The 19,325-nt window shown below is 44.8% G+C and overlaps 1 protein-coding gene across 1 annotated transcript; it reads left to right on the top strand.

Annotated features, from left to right (window-relative positions):
• Positions 1 to 292: 292 nt before the first annotated feature.
• Positions 293 to 19,097, top strand: LOC111969370 (cysteine-rich secretory protein LCCL domain-containing 2-like). Its single transcript, XM_070445415.1, is given in 17 exon segments — positions 293 to 2,015; positions 4,006 to 4,385; positions 7,433 to 7,551; positions 10,289 to 10,421; positions 12,318 to 12,433; positions 12,917 to 13,053; positions 13,056 to 13,113; positions 13,115 to 13,153; positions 13,155 to 13,174; positions 13,296 to 13,374; positions 13,376 to 13,421; positions 13,507 to 13,639; positions 13,766 to 13,807; positions 13,918 to 13,990; positions 14,378 to 14,453; positions 16,053 to 16,183; positions 17,249 to 19,097. Coding segments are annotated over 16 exon segments (1,524 nt in total). The 5' UTR covers positions 293 to 2,015; positions 4,006 to 4,115; the 3' UTR covers positions 17,301 to 19,097.
• Positions 19,098 to 19,325: the final 228 nt, after the last annotated feature.

Genomic DNA, 19,325 nt, shown 5'->3' with positions numbered 1-19,325 from the left:
CAGCTGTGGTAAGCATTGGAGTCAACATGGGACAGCATCCCTGTGGAACGCTTTCTACACCTTATAGAGTCCATGCCCTGATGAATTAAGGCTGTTCTGAGGGCAAAAGAGGGTGCCACTCAACATTAGGAAGGTATTCTTAATGTTTTGTCCACTCAGTGTATGTGCAAGACTGACAAGCCCAGAAACGCATAAAAGCCACTGCAACAGCTTTCTGATGTCTCTCACTGGTTTATTATACCTGTGTGCAATAAAATGTGGATTCTGGTAAAAGTCTTTTGAACAAATCGTTTCTCAGTCGGATCATTTACAAATGGTCATTTATCAGTGGTCTGGGTTTGATCTGATGAGACTTTTGCTTTGTCTTGGCTCTGGTGGAGGATTGGAGAGAAACTTTGTTAAATGGAGCAGAATTCTCAAGTCATTTTCAAATCCCTTTTGAGAAGATTAATTCCTTGTGAAATTCACAACCTAAATGTCTCAGAGCAATATCAACTTTATGGAGGAATTATGGGTAGAACATTTTTAGCTATTAGGTCACTGTGCAGCTGGCTTTTCTTCTGCTAGGTAAATAATAGCGACAACATGATGAACCATCTTCTCAGCCGCACATGAAGTCTCTGCTTCTCTGTGTTACTGTGCCAACCCTAATCCATGTCTGGCGGGACCCCCGTGCCAAGTGTCATAAACTTGTGTTTCTTCTATGTAACATGTTTGTTAGTGCATCTTTCATGTGCTGCTGCTGAGTCAAATGAAGGCCAGCTGACATCTCTTTTTCATCTCCCTCTGTGGTCCCATGTGGCTGTGTGTTTAGATGACAGTCAGATCATGATGGAGTACTACCATGCCTTTACATCCACAGGTCTGGGTCAGTACAGAAGATGTAGGCATGTATGCTATACTTTACATGTGGAGCGTGATGTAGAGGTTGGTGTGTCAGTGATGCAGTGTGTGAATCACAGTATGTGTAAAGTTCCACCTTGGATTCCCACTCTGATGGGAGTCTTGGTCTCCATACCTGGGGGTAGAAATGTGAATTCCCCATGGGTTAAGTCATCCTCACAGAGACAATGCTGAGCTGTACCAGAGGGAGGGAGATAAAGAGACTGCTCTGACAAGCTGGGTACTTGGTACAGATGTGAATGAAGTGTTTGCACATGTGTGCAAAGTGAAGAGAGACGAGTGTAGTAAGAGCACCACCTATTCTTCATTCCTGTTTGGTTCTAAAACAGAACCGTTGTAAATCAAACTGCCCCTCCACTCTGCTATGAAAAGAGGACATTCTGTCATGGCATACCTTGAGTGGCATCAAAGCAAGGCGTCAAAATAAAAGGCCAACGAGTGAATAGTTGTTCAACCATAAACTGATATCATACCAGCTATCATATCATATGAAGGATATATTATAATACAGCTATAGAGAGAATTATTAATAGTAATACAGTTATACACAAATTACATGATCACTATCAAAATAAACAAATTATAATATCGTATGTGGAATTATTAATTATATTTGCATGTATCCGACTATAATGATATACAATCATGCAATAATCTTTAATAGGCTAATGGTAATTATCGATAAAACTGTCTTGAAGAAACTCTGGCAAAGCTTTTGGATTGGAAAAGAAACAGAAAAGTTATACAAAACTCTATTACGCATTTCGATTGCTCTGGTTCGTAGTGAATTACATACTTTGTGTTTTCCTTTCGACATCAATCGTCAGAGCGCAGGATGCTTGCCAAGAACATAGCCTTCTTGAGGAGGGAGCTATGGGAGTGACTAAAGAAAGAAGCGTTAAGATTTGTTTCCCTCCTCGCTCGTTCAGCGGGGTCTCTATATAAAGCACTGCGATGCCGTGGTAAAGTTAATCAAAAGTCACAAAGTTACTCTGCCCTCTAGGACCGCAGCCAACGAGTACAGCTCCACTTCAGCACCAATTTAGCAAACGGGAAATACTCAACCGGTGCAGAAGCTTTTGGATAATTGCCGATAATTGCCAGTGATTGAGGTTAGCATGTTTTTCTACATTTAATCACATGTATTCTGCACCATCTATTCACCATGTAATTCTATGATTTTGGGTACCACTGAGTTCAAACGTTTTATAATGTAAAGATTTGATAAGAATATGTTAACATTTGTTTGTTTAAATACATTTTCTTTCATCAATGCTGTTATAAATGAATTAGCCTGTCATGAAATACTAAACGTTTCAATATTGTCTTGAACATTGTTATAACACATGCAAGTGCAGTGCTCCAGCCATCATCACTGTCCACATTTCCACTTCTGTGCTATAATGTCAATCCCAGGTGTCAATTCCTAGAAAGCAATTTAATGAAAACTGTGCAACATAGCTTATATCAACAATATAGCTGTTTTGAGTCAGGTTTACCTCAGAGCATGTGTTGTCAACTTGTCTAAGGGGAGTTGTGTTGATGTGTGACACTTCTGGGTTTGACATTGGGGGCAGTATAGGACAGAAGAGCTACTGCAGAGCCACCAGGTGAAAGACCACCAGCTCCTGTATATGTAGGCAGGGTGGCCAGTGTGTGTGTGTGGCTGGCTGCTCTGTCTGTCACTCAGGTATAACATTCATGAGAATGATGAGAAAGGCCCAGAAATGAAGGCTGGTGTAGGTTTGGTGTGAGAAGGTAGGCAGGGACACAAAGAGAGGGCCAGAGGAGGGGTATGGTGGGATGGTTGGGCTGCCTCAGGCCAGCCGGCTGGCTCCCATCGCTGGCTGTGGCTGCTTGGCTCCGTGACAGTGTGTTGACACAGACCGGCCGTCAGACCTCAAGCCGCCGTTCCAGGCTGAGAGAGAGAGGAGGAATTGAAGGATGCAGGGAGCAGTGCTATGACTGCGCTCTCTCTTTCCTTCTCTCTCCCTCTCTGCCATGCCTTCTCCTGCCGGCTGATTTAGTAGCCCTGCTGTTTGTCTTCCCCTGGCCAATGGGGTTGCGGCTGAGGCTGGGAGCCTGCCTTGTGCCCTGTGTGCTGTGGCAAAGGAGGATGAGAACCACACACTACCTCATATTCATACTAAAATGTTCTGTTTTAGTAAAGAACTCTGCATCTGTCTCTTCCCACCTCTCTCTTTATTTGGCTTTCTCTCCCTCTATTTTCATCTCTCTATCCATCATTTTCTCATTAACTAATAACCTTTTCTGCTGTAGTTCTTCCCTTCTCCCTCTACTGTTTTAGATTGTGATTTTGCAGGTCAGCCAGAGGAGGATCAGAGAGAGGTCAGAGATGATGGACTTCTTGAACCTGACTGATTACTCTCTTTCCACCCAGATTATTTATCACTCTCGAATACAGGGTCATTAAGGACAATTGATGGCTTTAATGAAATATCTGCAGTCATGTTTACTGATAGATCATAGTTCCAAAGGGGCTGAGTAAGACTCCGACAAAAGAAGAAACTAATTAACATTGTGAATTTCCTTAGTCACTGTGTTGAGCAATCGATGTAAGATTACAATTTGTCATTATTATGGATCTGAAAGGATATCCCCAGCTAATTGCTGAATTGTGATAGAGCTGAAAAGAGCTTTGAAAGGATTTGGCCAAGCTGAAGATGATCAGGTACAATGTGGAGATTAAACTGATGAGATATTGTCTGACTACTGAAAGCCTTGTAGAGAGAGTGTATCCTTGGACATGGAGTAATACCACTCATTTAATTGCCTCACCTGTGAATACTACAGTACTGTGGATAATTGTTGCAAAATCTCTCGGGACTCCACCTTGTTCTTGTGGTAATAGTTATGCAACTTGTTCTCAATGTGGTGAGATCTGCTGTGATATCATTTCCGGACTGATGTATTGCAACCAGTGAAATGCCTCAATTAAAATTGAGCAATACCTCTAGTACAGTTTCCTATGGAAAAAAACAGGGTTCTCTTGCGTTAGTTCAGTCGTCTGTCTGGCCATGTGCTTTGCTCTGTAGCCTGCTTTGTTGGCTGGCGGGCTCACAGTGTGTTTTCTCCCAACAGCATTGTCTCTGCTGCGCTCAGGACCAGAGCTCACACAAGGCTGCCCACTGTAGTCTGCCTACCCAGAGCCCTAGACACAGACGCCCAGATACCCGTCCCAGAGACCGGAGATGACTGCTGCCATGCCCCGCTGGCTCTCAGCCCTCACCCTCGCCCTCAACCTCCTGGTCCTCTCTGCCAGGGAAGGAGCTGCCCTCTTCCTGCCCGACTCCAATGAGCTGCGGCAGCTACTGAGCCGGTACCAGCATGATCAGAACAGCACCGATAACACAGCGGGCAGTAGGACCCGACGGGCCATCCAGTGGACAGACCGCGGGGAGATTCTACAACTGCACAACAAACTGAGGGGACAAGTCTACCCCACCGCATCCAAACATGGAGTACAATGGTGAGAAATGCAATCCTGAAATGTACACTACCGTTCAAAAGTTTGGGTCACTTGGAAATGTCCTTGTTTTTGAAAGAAAAGCAAATTTTTTGTCCATCAAAATAACATCAAATTGATCAGAAATACAGTGTAGACATTGTTAATGTTGTAAATGACTGTTGTAGCTGGAAACGGCAGATTTTTTATGGAATATCTACATAGGCGTACAGAGGCCCATTATCAGCAACCATCACTCCTGTGTTCCAATGGCACGTTGTGTTAGCTAATCCAAGTTTATCATTTTGAAAAGCTAATTGATCATTAGAAAACCCTTTTGCAATTATGTTAGCACAGCTGAAAACTGTTGTTCTAATTAAAGAAGCAATAAACTGGCCTTCTTTAGATTAGTTGAGTATCTGAAGCATCAGCATTTGGGGGTTCAATTACAGGCTCAAACTGCCAGAAACAAATAACTTTCTTCTGAAACTCGTCAGTCTATTCATGTTCTGAGAAAGTAAGGCTATTCCATGCAAGAAATTGCCAAGAAACTGAAGATCTCGTACAACGCTGTGTACTAATCCCTTCACAGAACAGCGCAAACTGGCTCTAACCAGAATAGAAAGAGGGGTAGGAGGCCCCGGTGCACAACTGAGCAAGAGGACAAGTACATTAAGTGTCTAGTTTAGAAACAGATGCCTCACAAGCCCTTAACTGGCAGCTTCATTAAATATTATCCGCAAAACACCAGTCTTAACGTCAACAATGAAGAGGCGACTCCGGATGCTGGCCTTCTAAGCAGAGTTGCAAAGAAAAAGCCTATCTCAGACTGGCCAATAAAAATAAAAGATTAAGATGGGCAAAAGAACACAGACACTGGACAGAGAAACTCTGCCTAGAAGGCCAGCATTCAAGAGTCACCTCTTCACTGTTGACGTTGAGATTGGTGTTTTGCGGTACTAAGGTGAAAAATCCTAATTGCTCCAGGGTTGCCATTCATATTGGCTGACCCTGGCCGTGACCCCCCCCCCCCCCCCCAGTTGGGATAGGCAAAAAGCACATTTCCAATTGACACGTGTGAAATAGGACAAATATAAGCACCCACCAATGTATTATTACTAGATAGTACAGAGATGGAGGTAAATGTCAGCATCAGTCTCTGTTGCTCAGGAAATACCAGGGTCTTGTGTTTATGAGACAGTGATATAATGTAGGTGAGTGTTTATAGGCTCCACTTTCAGTGGGAGGGTTTTGGTTTTACTACTGTTAGGTTCTGAACAAACAGAGTAAAAACTCATGGACATCTAGAAAAAGCTCAAACCAAGTTTATTCACCCACTGGTTCATACAGCTGCAAAGACAAAGACATGATTACACAAGAACAAATATTTATGCTTTCCTACTAGGCGCAGTCAACTCCTTGCACATCTAGACAGCCAATACATCTCTGTTGCTAGTCAGGAACTTAATTGGTTCCTCTCACTGGTGTAGTCATGGCCCTGCCTGATGCTAGAACCTTCCTGGGTGTGGAAGTATATGTGTGTAATAGGACTGTTCCTTCTCAATTCATCTGACCTGACCTCGGGCCGACTTCCTCACCCTGGTCCGCAGCTGTCCTACCTTATCAGTGACTGAAACCAGACTGTTTTCCCTTTGCCTCCCTCCTTAGGAGCCATGATATTTAACAATACCATGTTTTGACAGAATGTAAACTTTCTGCACTCCCCCTTGTCTCACTCAGTTACTTTCCCTACGCCTAGGTTCTATCCACCCTACTTTGATCCCCAACATATACATTCATTATACATGTAAAGTAATCAATAAGTTCTAGTATGGTAACATGAATAAGTATGTTTCAAGCTAGAACCCAACACTACAACAATCTTCTCTCCTGGAAAAGATGAGCTCATGGTAGTCAACTGCTGGCAGCCTGGAGAGGAGCTGGCTTACTGGGAAGATAATTACACTGACTCTACTTTACCTGCTGGGAGTCAGACACTGCAGAGAGGGGTGAATGAGGACAGGGTAGGCCAGGGGAGGACAGTGGAGAAGAAACAGAGTGCTACATGAAGGAGGGATGGATAGAGTGGGAAGGGGACTGTGGAGAAGAGAGAGCACTGAATGTTATTGAGAGGGATAGTGTTTATGGAATGTGGTGACTGGGTAAGAGGGTGTGCTGAGGTTAAGGTTAATATAGTTTAGATGGACAGACTCGGGGGGGGGGGTGTGTGTTGATGTAGTACAGATGTAGTACTGAGAGTGTGATGCCTTGTCTGTGTAACTGTGGTGTGGTCTGGCAGGAGAGGAAGGGCCATGCAGTCTCCCTCTGCCCTGCTCTTCTGTTCTCTGCCAGGCCTCAGCCAACAAGCTTGGTTCTGAGGACAGGACTGGGGGTATAGCCGAGCTGGCATAGTCATGGGCATGCATATGTATGTGTATGTATTTGTATGTGTGGTGGTGACCACCAAGGGCCTGGAAATGTACTGAGGAGAGACACTGTGAGGCGCCACACTGTACCAATCCCCTCCTCCCCCTCCTCCCCCATATCCTAGTGGTAGTGGTGGCAGAGATGAGGTACATCCCCCTTTCCACCCTCTTTTCCACGGATAGAGAGAGAAACCCGCTCAGGAAATATGCCTAATTCAGCTGTGATTGCTGGGGATTTGTAGTGGAGCGGGGCCAGGCGCTGCTCCACTCACATTTCCTGGGCTAAAGCTAATGTTTTACTTGTATCCAKATCAATTTCAGCTCCCTGGGAAGGAAGAGGGAGAGCAGAGGCCTACTAAGGTAGCTAGTGGTTAGGTAGGTAGCWATGAGGAGACAGGAGKAGYATTATTATATGRAGGSGATCTASCTGGTGGCCTGATATTAAAGCAGCTGGGGTAAGTCTMGCTGTGGTGATGGTCATGGATGCAGGTMGTTTTGATGGGTCTGTCTCACTGTTCACTGATCATATGTTTGAGTGTGTCACAGTGTGGACCCCTTTGCTGTCATTAATGTTACTGAAATGTGTGAGTTTTAGTGTTACGACTTTGTTCTAACAGTGTTATTTGTGTGTTTCCAGGTCTGGGATGATGAGCTGGAGAGGTCAGCCACTCACTGGGCAGAGGCATGCCAGTGGGAACATGGACCTAAGGACCTGCTCATGTCCATCGGTCAGAACCTCGCTGTTCACTGGGGCAGGTAAGACAATATGACACACACACGAATGCATACACACATGTACACTTCGCACACACACACACACTCTTTGTGCTTTATGCTGTCTGCTACTGAGTCTATGTGAGTCTGTAGTGTGGCTGTTGTGTGTGGATGTACACTGAGTGAACAAAACATTATGAACATCTGCTCTTTCCATGACATAGACTGACCAGGTGAAAACTATGATCCCTTATTGATTTTTAAGCCTTGAGACATAGATTGTGTATGTGTGCCATTCAGAGGGTGAATGAGCAAGGCAAAAGATGTAAGTGTCTTTGAACGGGGTATGGTAGTAGGAGCCAGGCGCACCGCTTTGTGTCAAGAACTGCATCACTGCTGTTTTTTTCATGCTCAACAGTTTCTCGTGTGTATCAAGAATGGTCCACCACCCAAATCACATCTAGCCAACTTTTGGATGCCTAGGGGAGTGCAGCTCCCGCTCAGTCCAGTCCAAGCTCTTCTCTGTCCTGGCACCCCAGTGGTGGAACCAGCTTCCCCCTGAAGCTAGGATAGCAGAGTCCCTGCCCATCTTCCCAAAACATCTGAAACCCTACCTCTTCAAACAGTATCTTTTTTCAATTGTTATTTAGTTTTTATTGAGGAACACAAAGAAAGTACAAATAAAGTAAAAGAACAACAACAAAGATCTGGCAGTTACAGCGTGCATCATACGTTCATCAGATTAGTTACATTGACATCATCTTTGATTTAGACAATTTTCAAGTACGAAACCCCTTTTCCCCAGTATTCCTGACCTCTCTCCTGTTGAGTTCTTAAAGCAAAGGTCATACGCTCCATATGGTGTATTTATTCTACAATATCTATCCATTGTGTCACTGTGGGAGGGTCTTTTTGCAGCCATTTCCTAGTGACAGACTTTTTACTGGCTGCCAGTAGGACCTTCAACCGGTACTTTTCTCTAGTGTGTAAGTTATCAGGTATTTCACCCAAGTACAAAGAAATTAATGTTTGTTCTATGTCAAAACCCATTATCTTTCCAATATTAGATCTTATCTCTCCCCAGTTTGTTTCGATTGCGGGGCAGGACCAAAATATATGAGAGTGATCCACCCTTGATAGCCCGCATTCTCTCCAACAAGGGTGTAGTGAGCCAGTCTGTTTTGATTTCAGTTTAGGTGTTATGAAGAAACGTATAACATTCTTCCAACAGAATTCTCTCCATGATCTTGAGWTGGTRGAGCTTTGTTGAGTCTCTAATATGTTCAACCATGTTTCATCAGTTATTTCAATGTTAAGTTCCTCCTCCCATTTCTGTTTAATATAGTTTGTAGATTGTTTCTTTGAGGATTGAATACCCAAGTAAAGATTGGAAATAGTTTTTTTGATACTCCCCAAGTTGTATGCGTTAGTGAATACTTAGATACATTTTTGAGGTGTTCGAGGGTCAATCACTTTTATCTCCCTGTCGAACTTGTAGGTATCTGTAAAAATGTTGTTTATCCAAGCCTTGTTTTTTACTTAGGTCCTGTAAGTTCTCTAGGTTCCCATTCCTTATAAATGTACTGAATGATGTGATGCCTTTCTGCATCCAYTGTTTAAATCTGCTGTCCTGAGTTGCAGGGATGAAGCTGGGGTCGTATGCGGGCCAACTCAGCAGTTTGACCTCTGTCTAAATGACTTTGCTTAACTACCTTAAACCATGTCTTAAGAGAGAAATGAATCCACTGATTTTGTCTAGGTCTCAATTGCGCTGACACAAAATAATATTTTAGGCTCTTCAAACAGTATCTTAAATAATCCTCCTCCTCACCTCGACCCCCCCGACAAAAAAATGTGACCCCCCCCACATACACACTCCACCTCTCCTTCTAGCTCTGACTCTACTGATAACTGTTATTGAAAAAAACGTTCTATTTGTGTGATATGTGGCTGTCCCATCTACAGTAACTATCTTAAGATGAATGCATTAACTGTGTGTTGCTCTGGACAAGAGCGTCTGCTAAATGACTCAAATTAAACATTTAAAAACATGGGCCAGCATCCTTGTGAAAAGCTTTCGACACCTTGTAGAATTCATGCCCTGACAAATTGAGGCTGTTCTGAGGGCAAAGGGGGGGGTGGAGTGCAAATTAATATTAAGAAGGTATTCATAATGTTGGGTATACTCAGTGTATGTATTTGTGCTGTGTGTTTGTTAGTGTGTTCAGAGCATTGCAGCCTGACAGTGGGGCTCTTTGTGYATGACAGTGGAGGGCTCCCTCAGCAGGTGCCATTCCAGGAATCCGCTCGCTTGGGCTCTCACAGTCCCCCTCTCTCCCTCTCTCCCCCGCTCCATTTCTCTCTCTTCTGATGCCAGCAACAGCTAGGGCTGTTTTTCTCCCTCTCCACTGCGATTTTGTAGTCTCAGCACTTTTCAATACCGTAAAAAGAGATGTTTACAATAAAGGGCCATAATTGATTCGACAGGCTGTGGAGCCATGTTTAGTTTTTGTAATTTTTTCTCAGCATGGCTCGAGTTCCCCAGTGTTGGAGGGAAACAGACTGTGAGTGWGTCTGTGTGTCTGCTGGGTCAGAACCGGACTAATCAGTGGATGCCAGAGGGGAGCCTGAGGGGAGGCTGTCTGTCGTCCATCTCAAGCCCAGCCAAAGCACCTGGCAGCCCCCTCAGATATTCCTCATATGGCTCTGGTAGCTGGAGGTCCTCCTGTATGAGCKCTCTGTGCTGCTGAGGCTGATGCTGCTCCCTCTGTGTCTGCAGGTACCGCTCCCCAGCCTACCACGTCCAGGCCTGGWATGATGAGGTGAAGGACTACACCTACCCCTACCAACATGAGTGCAATCCCTGGTGTCCCGACCGCTGCTCAGGGCCCATGTGCACCCACTACACCCAGGTGAGTCTTGGCTGGGGGAGAAAGGGRGTGGGGGTTCTGARTTTKGAGCTTTGAGTTCATGAGTACTTCCCTCAACAGTTCCTCCATGAACAGCAAACCACATTTGGATCTAATTCCATATTAAATTGTATTTTTACAGGTTTCCTTTGAACTAATGTAGATGATCTGTGTATGAGCCTGTGCAGTGTTCAAGGTCATATGTTTCCTCTCTACCATCAGTATATAATGGACAGCACGTGACTTTTAAGGGTGATGCTGCTGCAGGTATTCAGGTCCTGTGTAAAAACAACGTGTTACCTGCAGCCTCTTCAATGGGTGTCCATTAACTAAAAACAGGGGGAGTGCCTTAAACAGTGTGGTTACCATAGGACCACATGGGGGCACAGTAGTGTAGTGACAGAGGAAGATATGTGCTTGCCTCAGGACCATTAAACCATCACATCAGAAAGGGTGCAACAAAGTGGAAGAAAGAGGAATAAACAGAGGGGAAGAGAGGGACAAGGGGGGATAAAGAGGGAGAATTGGCCTCCTCTCCTCATAGACTTTACTTTGTAGCTGGGATGGGTTTGTGAAAACAGCCTGACCCATCCTCCTGCATCTGCATACCTCACATGGGAAACCAGGTYMCTAGCATCTGGAAACACTTCCCAGACACACCAATCATCTGTGTTTGACCTGGATTCCTTTGAAGATGGAATGCGTGGAACAATGCCAAGTCTGAACACCCTCTCCTTGTTTCTATCTTTCATTTTCTAGAAATACTAGCGTAGCATAGTTGGGGTCCAATCCCTACCATAACACTGCTAAGCTAGGTTATGCTAGCCCCTCCGGGTCAGTATCCTCACAGTCTCTCTCTCTGGGATGACACAGAACTTTACCACAGGCTCCAGCCCTCATCATCACATCTCTGTGTATGCTGTAGTGGTGTAGCAGTGTGGTGTCTATGCTGAGTCATTGTCTCTAAGTCAATACTGCCTGTGGCCTCTCACTGGCCCAGGAAAGGGAAACACATTCCTGAAAGAGAGGGGGGAGGAGTGAGAGTCAGAGAGAGAGAAAGAGGAAGGAGAATTAGGGGTACAGGGGGAAAGTGTGGTATTGGAGTCATGTAACAAGCTAGGACTGCCTGGCTCTCTGCCTGGCTGTCAAATCCATAGGTGAAAAAAAACTGTATTACTATAATACTTGTTATTTTTCACTTTTGTATTTGGTGTTTGAATTTTGATTGATACTGTTATTGTACTGCATTGTTGAGGAGAGTTAGCAAGCAAGCATTTCACTGTACCTTGTGCATGTGACCAATAAACTTTGATTTGATTTAACTACCTCTCCATATTGACAGAGGAAGTGGGCCTGTCCAGAGTTGTCTTTGTTCAGTCCGAGCCACTGCCAGTATCATTTATTTACATTATTAAACTGGATCATGAGAATGATCACAGAATGTCGCAGGAAACAAACTGTGGTCACATTCAACGTCTATCTCCCTCTGACTGGGGCCGAATGAAAGAGTAGCCTCTTCTAAGGGCCCCTGTGGCCCCATCAATCTGCCTCCAACACCCCAGCATGGGAGCCACTTCCTGTGGCAGGAATGAGGGATCTGTGAGGGGCGAGAGAGATGAGTGAGAAAAGGAGAGAGGTCTACAGTGACATGGTGCTTCCTACTAATGTGTCTGTGAGGCTCTTTCTCTGACCTCGATAGCCACCCATGACAGGCCCTTTCAAAGGCTGCAGGGCTCCATATCAAATAGTTTTAGCTCGTAGAGTTGTCTGCACTTTTATGTGGAGCTGAGGAACTGTATCAGTGGAGATGGATGTGTGGTCATAGAAAGAACAATGAGTCAGCAATGCGAATATCCTTTTATAATAACAATGTTAATGGAAGTGTTGTCTTATCTGCAGCTGGTCTGGGCCACCACTAGTCGTGTGGGGTGTGCAGTGCACGTGTGTCCCAGGATGAACGTGTGGGGGGAGATCTGGGAGAATGCTGTTTACCTCGTCTGTAACTACTCCCCCAAGTAAGACCAACTCACTAACGTTACTCTCATTTCCCCACTCATTCACACATCACGTCTCCAGTGTTCTATTTTACATACTTCTTACCACCACATGGGGTGTTTACCTAATACCAAATGCTTTTGAGGGCACATGTCAGGGTATGAATTTGTCTGTCTAATGTTACCGTTAAAGTGTCTGTCTAAGAAGTATTTCATGACACATTGAGGCCAATTCTGAAATTCCAGCAGAAGTTCAAATACAAAAATAATAAAGGAAAGGGAAAGAGAAACAGGTCCTAAGCAGAATGTTCCAGACCGACCTCATTTAATTTCCAGAGGGACAGCGTGTGTGTTTTCATTATCCAGCTGGACTCAGGGTTTTAAGAGTGTGTGATAATGTGCAAAGAACACGTGAATAATTACTAGGCCATGTGCCGTGACGGCTGAGTRCTGATTAGTTTCCAGCCAGTCATCCTGACCACTGTGCTCGTTCCTCCTCCCCAGGGGAAACTGGATCGGAGAGGCCCCTTACCAACATGGCCGCCCATGCTCCCAGTGCCCTCCTAGCTACGGAGGAAGCTGCAGGGACAACCTCTGCTTCAAGGGAGACTCTCAGCGTTCTGAGACTGAGGACATGAACGAGGTGAGAAAGCTCAGATTCCCATGTCACCCCGCACCACCGCCAAGCCTGTCCCAGACCCAACCCAAGCCTGCTGCTCCCAACAAGCCCTCCGTCCCAAGGCTCCCCCACCACTTTCCTGGGTGAGTTTGACTAGTGGGAATCGTGTTTGGGGGCTTTCAAAGTTGACTGTTTGAATGTACTGTTTGGGAAGGAATGCCACTGAAATCCCTAATTGACCAGTAATTGATTTGTCTCCCACAGCCCAAAACATCAAGTGTGAGACCAAAATGCGTGACAAGTGCAAGGGAGCAACCTGCAACAGATTCACCTGCCCTGCTAACTCCAAACAAGAAAGGGAAAGTGTGGGGGACGCTCTTCTATGATGTGGTGAGTCTCACACTGAATCCAACATTTCCCACTATCGTTTGTATGTCTGAATGTGTTTCTAAGGATTCTGTTTCTATTTTTCCAGCAATCAAGTATCTGTCGTGCTGCTATGCACTATGGCATCATCAATAACAATGGTGGTCTGGTGGACACTACAAGGAAAGACAAGTTGCCATTCTTCGTCAAGGCAACAAAGAACGGCATTGAGTCATTCAGTAGATATTTCTGGTAGTCTTTATTTTCTGTCGTCATTTTGCCTGCTATGCTCATTCAGGGTTTGTGAAATTAATGATTTCCTGAAATGTAATGGTCTTCTAATGCCTGGCTTTGATCTCTTGACAGTAAATACAAAGCCGGCAATGCATTTGTGTGTTCCAAAGTGGAAAGTAAGTCAAACTTTTTCCAGAATAAGTGGAGCATGCAAACCTTGTTTTTAGCTTCTTCACCTGATGACTTTTGCAGCTGTTGATGGCGTATGTCTCTCTTTGTGCCACAGAACAATCAGTGGACTGCTATGCAACAGTGGCGGAGATCTGCCCCTTCAAGAAGCCCTACTCCAACTGCCCAAGGTGCCTATCCTCTCCTCCACCATGTTTCACACGCACAACAAGAAGTGATGACTTGTGGAATTAAGGGCCTTGCTTTGTAAGCAAAATCTAATTAGAGTCAGATTCCTGCTCTGGGCCAAATTCTTTAAACCTTCAGTACCAAAAACCACTGGAATCTCCTAAACATGCAGACTCTGCTAGAAGGAAGCGTCAGTCTTTCCTCTGTTCTACAGAAGTTCTACGGAAAATGTGTCAGGGTTATTCATAACATGACATACATTACATTTAGCTAAATGGCAAATTCTTGCATAAATCCTGCATTTCTCATTGTTGCAACATAAACCATAGGTCTGCCCATTCAATTGTATTTGTCAATAATAATGCATTCTCAATGTGTGTCTCCCTCAGAGTGTTCTGTCCGGCCAACTGCAAGAACGAGCCATCCTACTGGGCTCCGGTGGTTGGGAACAGCTTCTACACAGAGGTAAGTACTGGACCTAGTCACTGGGTATACCAGAAGGGCCTCACCATGCCTGTCCTGTCCTCCTGACCATGTTGAAAGGCTGAGAGGTCATACTGACAGAGGACAAAAAGTTTGTCCCCACTGGGCCTGCCAGACAGATACACCTCAGAGTGTCTGCTCCCCAGAGAGCTGTATCTGACTGGAACACTGACCTGATTTATGTTGGACTGCAGATGAGTGCGGTCTAGCCCCGTTGAGCACTTAAGAGACTGTGGCCTGAGGCGACCACGAGCAACTTCTGAATAGCAGTGTGAACACAGTTGGAATGGGAGCACTGGTGATGCAGGCCTGGTAATGGTCGCCAGTAATGTCTCTCCCAGTGCTGGGTTCGACCACACACAGCTGCTCAGCCCTGGCTGGCTGACTAACTGACTCATAACTGGCCCAGAGATTGCATGCCTGAGGCCTGAGGTCTGAGGCATGAGACTGTGTCAGGAGAGGGCTTTAGGACCAGTCTCAGAGAGGGAGGAGCAGTGGGACACACTGTCACCTCCATTATTGTCACATCACCTAAGTTTCTGTCAGATCACCTCTATCACTTCCTAATGACCCAAGGGCAAATCTCAAATGATACACTATACTCCATACAGAGCGCTACCTTTAGCCAGAGACACATACGGCTCTAGTGACAAGGAATGCACTATATAGAGAATAATATGCCATTGGAGAGACGCCATATGCCATTCTAAAATCACCTCTGGCTTAAGTTGCAAATTGCATGTGTAAGCTAATGTGAGACTGCAGTGGATGAAAGGAGTGAAACAAATAATGATGCTCCCCTGGGAACCATTTTGGACCTAAATTGACCCAGTTACATGAAGTTGATGTTTTAAGTGTTCTTGCCTTGAATGAACTTGTTGACTCTTGTTTTCCCCCAACATTATTTCACTTAGATGTAGTCCAACTGGACACATCAGTTTCCCAGAGATCTCAAACAGGGCCTAATGACTGTATTTTGTCAGGGCAGAGCCTGATTCTAACACTTAAACACTTACAGTGCCAACACTGAGCAAAACACAGCAGAAGGAGAAGTACAGGCCTATATTGACATGACAGAAGTCCCTAGACACCAGTCCGGTTCACCAGACACCAGAGAATGTGGCCTGTGTTAGGCTAGACTAGTGTGATGGAATATGATGAATGAGCTTCCAGGTTAGTGATAAGGACCCAGGGTCTGACACGCTGGAGCCAGACTCAGTCTGGGGACAGGAGGCATCATGCTCTGCCTCGGAACTATGTGTGGAGTGTACAGCTCTCTGCTGCTGWCTGTCATCTGTAATCCAGAGTGGGGCAGCAGTTTACATCCTGATAATGATGTGCCTGGCTTCGGCCTTGCTAATGTCATGCATGTGTACATGTACAGGATTTGTACAAATGGAATGCTCTGGAAACTAATACATTGACTGTATTTGGTGTGGCTCTGTGCACTGTATGTGCCTGCACTGTACCTAATACAAGAAGCTTTACTGATATAGTGAAATGGAATAATAAGCCATGATTGCTGTATCTGATATCATGAGAGGTATATTGAACCCTCTCTTCTGATCCCCCCTCCCTCAGCGCTCCAGTATCTGCCGAGCAGCCACCCATGCCGGGGTGATCCAAGCCGGTGGGGGCTACGTGGACGTCCTGGCCCTGGATAAGAAGAAGAGTTATGTTGGCGTCCTGAAGAACGGCATCCAGTCAGAGAGGTGGGTGCCTGCTCTACCCTCCTCTTCCCCTGTAAAATACCCTTCCCTGCCCTCTCCCTACCCTTCCCTCACACRCCCCTCCCCTGTCAGACAGAGGTCTAGGGCTCAAGCACGGAAGCCATTGGCGCCAAGTCCATGTTTGGCACACAGGSGTGCAAGAGTAATGGTGTGGTTTRGTGTGCGGACGGCCCACACATGAACTCTTTGCTTAYTTTACCCGGATATTCAATGGAGTGTGYAAARTGCTGCATGGCCAAAATCAGCTGAGCTAGAGTACAGTGAAATCTAWTGCTGAAATCAAGGGCCCCCTCACTGGGAGCCTCACMTTAACCTTAGTGTGAGTGAGGACATGGGCTGTCAGTGACAGGGAACAGTATGGTATTACAACCATGGCTATCAACAGTCAGCCCCTGGTGTGATAGAGACTGATCCAGAGGTTGACTTCTGTCCAAGTGAGGACCCAGCTGTTAGGAAGTGGGGCGTACATGTAGCTGGTTGGGTGGACGGTTCTTTATTAAGGAGGAAATAATCACAGCCTATTCATTTACCCCGGGATGGAAATGCTGTCGGTGGCTGACTCAGTGCTTCCCTATGCAGGTAATTGCAGCCAATCTGATGCCAATGGGACGGGCATCATCCTGACATTACTGAGATTGGCAGGCCTTCAAGGCCTCTCCACTAATGAATTAATAACAAAGCCGTCAGGCCCAGCACAGTAGTCAATAGTGGTTGTTGGAAAGATCAGTCACTATAACAGCATGGCTAACAGTGAGCCAGTGTTTGAGTCATGTTTCCAGATATGACCACTGTGATTACGCTACTCTTACTGTAGGATGTCATGAGCAACAGGCTGACTTGAATTGGAGCCACACRCGAACAATGACAAAAATAAATTGGATCCACAAAACAACTGACTGACTTGACAGCAATATTGTTTATATTATTTTAGTTATTTTTAGATTTATGTCATTTTCTCTTAGTAATGAGTTGAAAGGACACTGGTTAACTGTTTGAGTTCATGAATGAATGCTCAATGTAACCGTCTCTCTCACTTCTCTTTTGCAGTAAGAGCAATCCAGAGGGTGGCTCGTTCCGTGTTTTTGCTGTGAGGGAGTGAGTCTCCTCCATCTCAGGTCCTCCCACTCATTGGTTCAGGGACTAACAGGGTCCCCCATCTGCTCTCAAGGGGCAGGAAGTGCCCACAGGTTCGATGCCATGGCAACTCCTCCCATCTGTCTCTGTCCCCCACTCTGGGAGGAAGCAGAACTTCCCGTTGGACCAACAGACACTTCTCCCTCTTAGCTAATAAACAGTAGCTGACTGCTCAATTCGGTGGCTAACATCACAAAGAACCCTTCTGTCTTCTCCTACCCTTCTCACCTTTAAACTCCAGATGTGGATATTTTTGTAAGATACGCAAGCAGTAAATGCAAAATGATGTGTAACATCAAATAGAACATAGAACAGCTGGTGCTGGATCTCTGCGTCTTGACATGTAGTTAGGTTTTAAATCAAATATGTCATATTTGTTTATATTTTATGTTCTTAATACAAGTGAATCATTGGTCTCCATGCACAGGAATGTATATTGATCACTGTATTTAATCATTCTGTACAGATTTAATTAATTATTTTTTTCCTTCTTAAATGGGTGTATATTGACAGTTTTATATGTGTTTATAATGTATTTTGTAGCTTGTCTCTGCTTTCCTAACCCATTTATGCTTTCATTGGGGTCTTTACCTTTGGCGGATAGGCCATGGTGCTTGAGGTAGGAGAGTGTTTGGCATGCTGGACGAGCTCACAGTGGACAGACAAACAGGTAGACAGAGACAGACAGACTTAGGGGTTGCGTAGGAAGGGAAGGGGAATGAGGAGGAGGGGAAGGCATACCTCCAAGGAAAAGAAACCTTTCCTGAATACAGCTTGTACGACTTCCAGTGTCAATAATGTTCAGACGATCTGGTAAAGGTACAAAAACATTGTAACAATATTCTGTCCACTGTGAGCTCAGGAAGGCAATGGGAGCTTGTGTGGGCAGGGCTTTCAAAATGGTGGCATATCTGGCTTCATCCAAGGACATTCACAGATGAACAATGTTCTTGTTTGAAAAATGATTCTGTATTTATAATAGCTCACTGCTTTATTCCCCCCTTTCCTCTCTTGATGCCATGTGTTTTGATTGAGTAAGAGAAATACTCTACGATAGGTTGAATTTGTCCCCACTTAAGACAGTTGAATGTTGTAGGTTTTGTAGAAAGAGGGTCTTATACAGTCCAGTGTGAGAAAGGTGTGCCAAGTGTTCCTATCAGCAGGCTTAGCTTCAGTTAGGATTCATGACTAGGTAATGATTTGTAAAATACACAGAGGATGCAGAACATGGATCTGTTTAAACCACTCATACCCAGGGATGTAATAAATAGTTACTTATCCAGAAGGAAGGCACACAGAGGCAGAGGCACGCTTCAGTTGGGGAATATCCTCTTAAATGCTGAGACTTTGTCGTGAGAGGAGAGTAAATCTATGTAAATTGATGCTGGAGGTTTTGGGTCTCCTAAAGAAGGACATTAGGTATCCTCTATCCATCCCTAAGCTAGACTGGACAGCAGTGCAGCCATTCTCTCTTTGTTTTAGTTTTCATCTGTCTATGGTTTTTTTAGGCTACCTCAGTCTTATAGTACATGGGCAATCTTAAGGGAAATGTTAATGGTTTGTACAGCTTTGGAAATGGAGTGTAAAACTTTGATTAGTCTTTTCCGAACTGTTCTCTATGCTGTAAAGCCTTCTTTCTAAATATATGTGGTGTGTTATTTTTGTTTGTTTGTCTAGTTTGTATGGTGTTTATAGGCATTGGATGGGGTTTTGTATTTTTTTTGTACAATTTGAAAATAATTAAAGTTTGAAATAGTTAGAATGTTTGTTTATTTTGTACACTGGATATAGTAGGATACAATGGCTACATTTGCCTAGGTAGTAGGAACATGTTCCTATAGCAATTTAGCATAAATACTTATTTCTCAACAATCCAACTACAGCAACACATCTTGTACAGCAACACAGCTTGAGCCAGATCATATGACTGGAGCAGTCAGGTGACATGACAGGCATGCTGAGGTCCACAGCAGGCATGAATGGAATAGAG

Source organism: Salvelinus sp. IW2-2015, linkage group LG10, assembly GCF_002910315.2.
Source record: "Salvelinus sp. IW2-2015 linkage group LG10, ASM291031v2, whole genome shotgun sequence".
Lineage (NCBI taxonomy): Eukaryota > Metazoa > Chordata > Actinopteri > Salmoniformes > Salmonidae > Salvelinus > Salvelinus sp. IW2-2015.
This window is presented reverse-complemented; position numbering and strand designations above follow the sequence as displayed.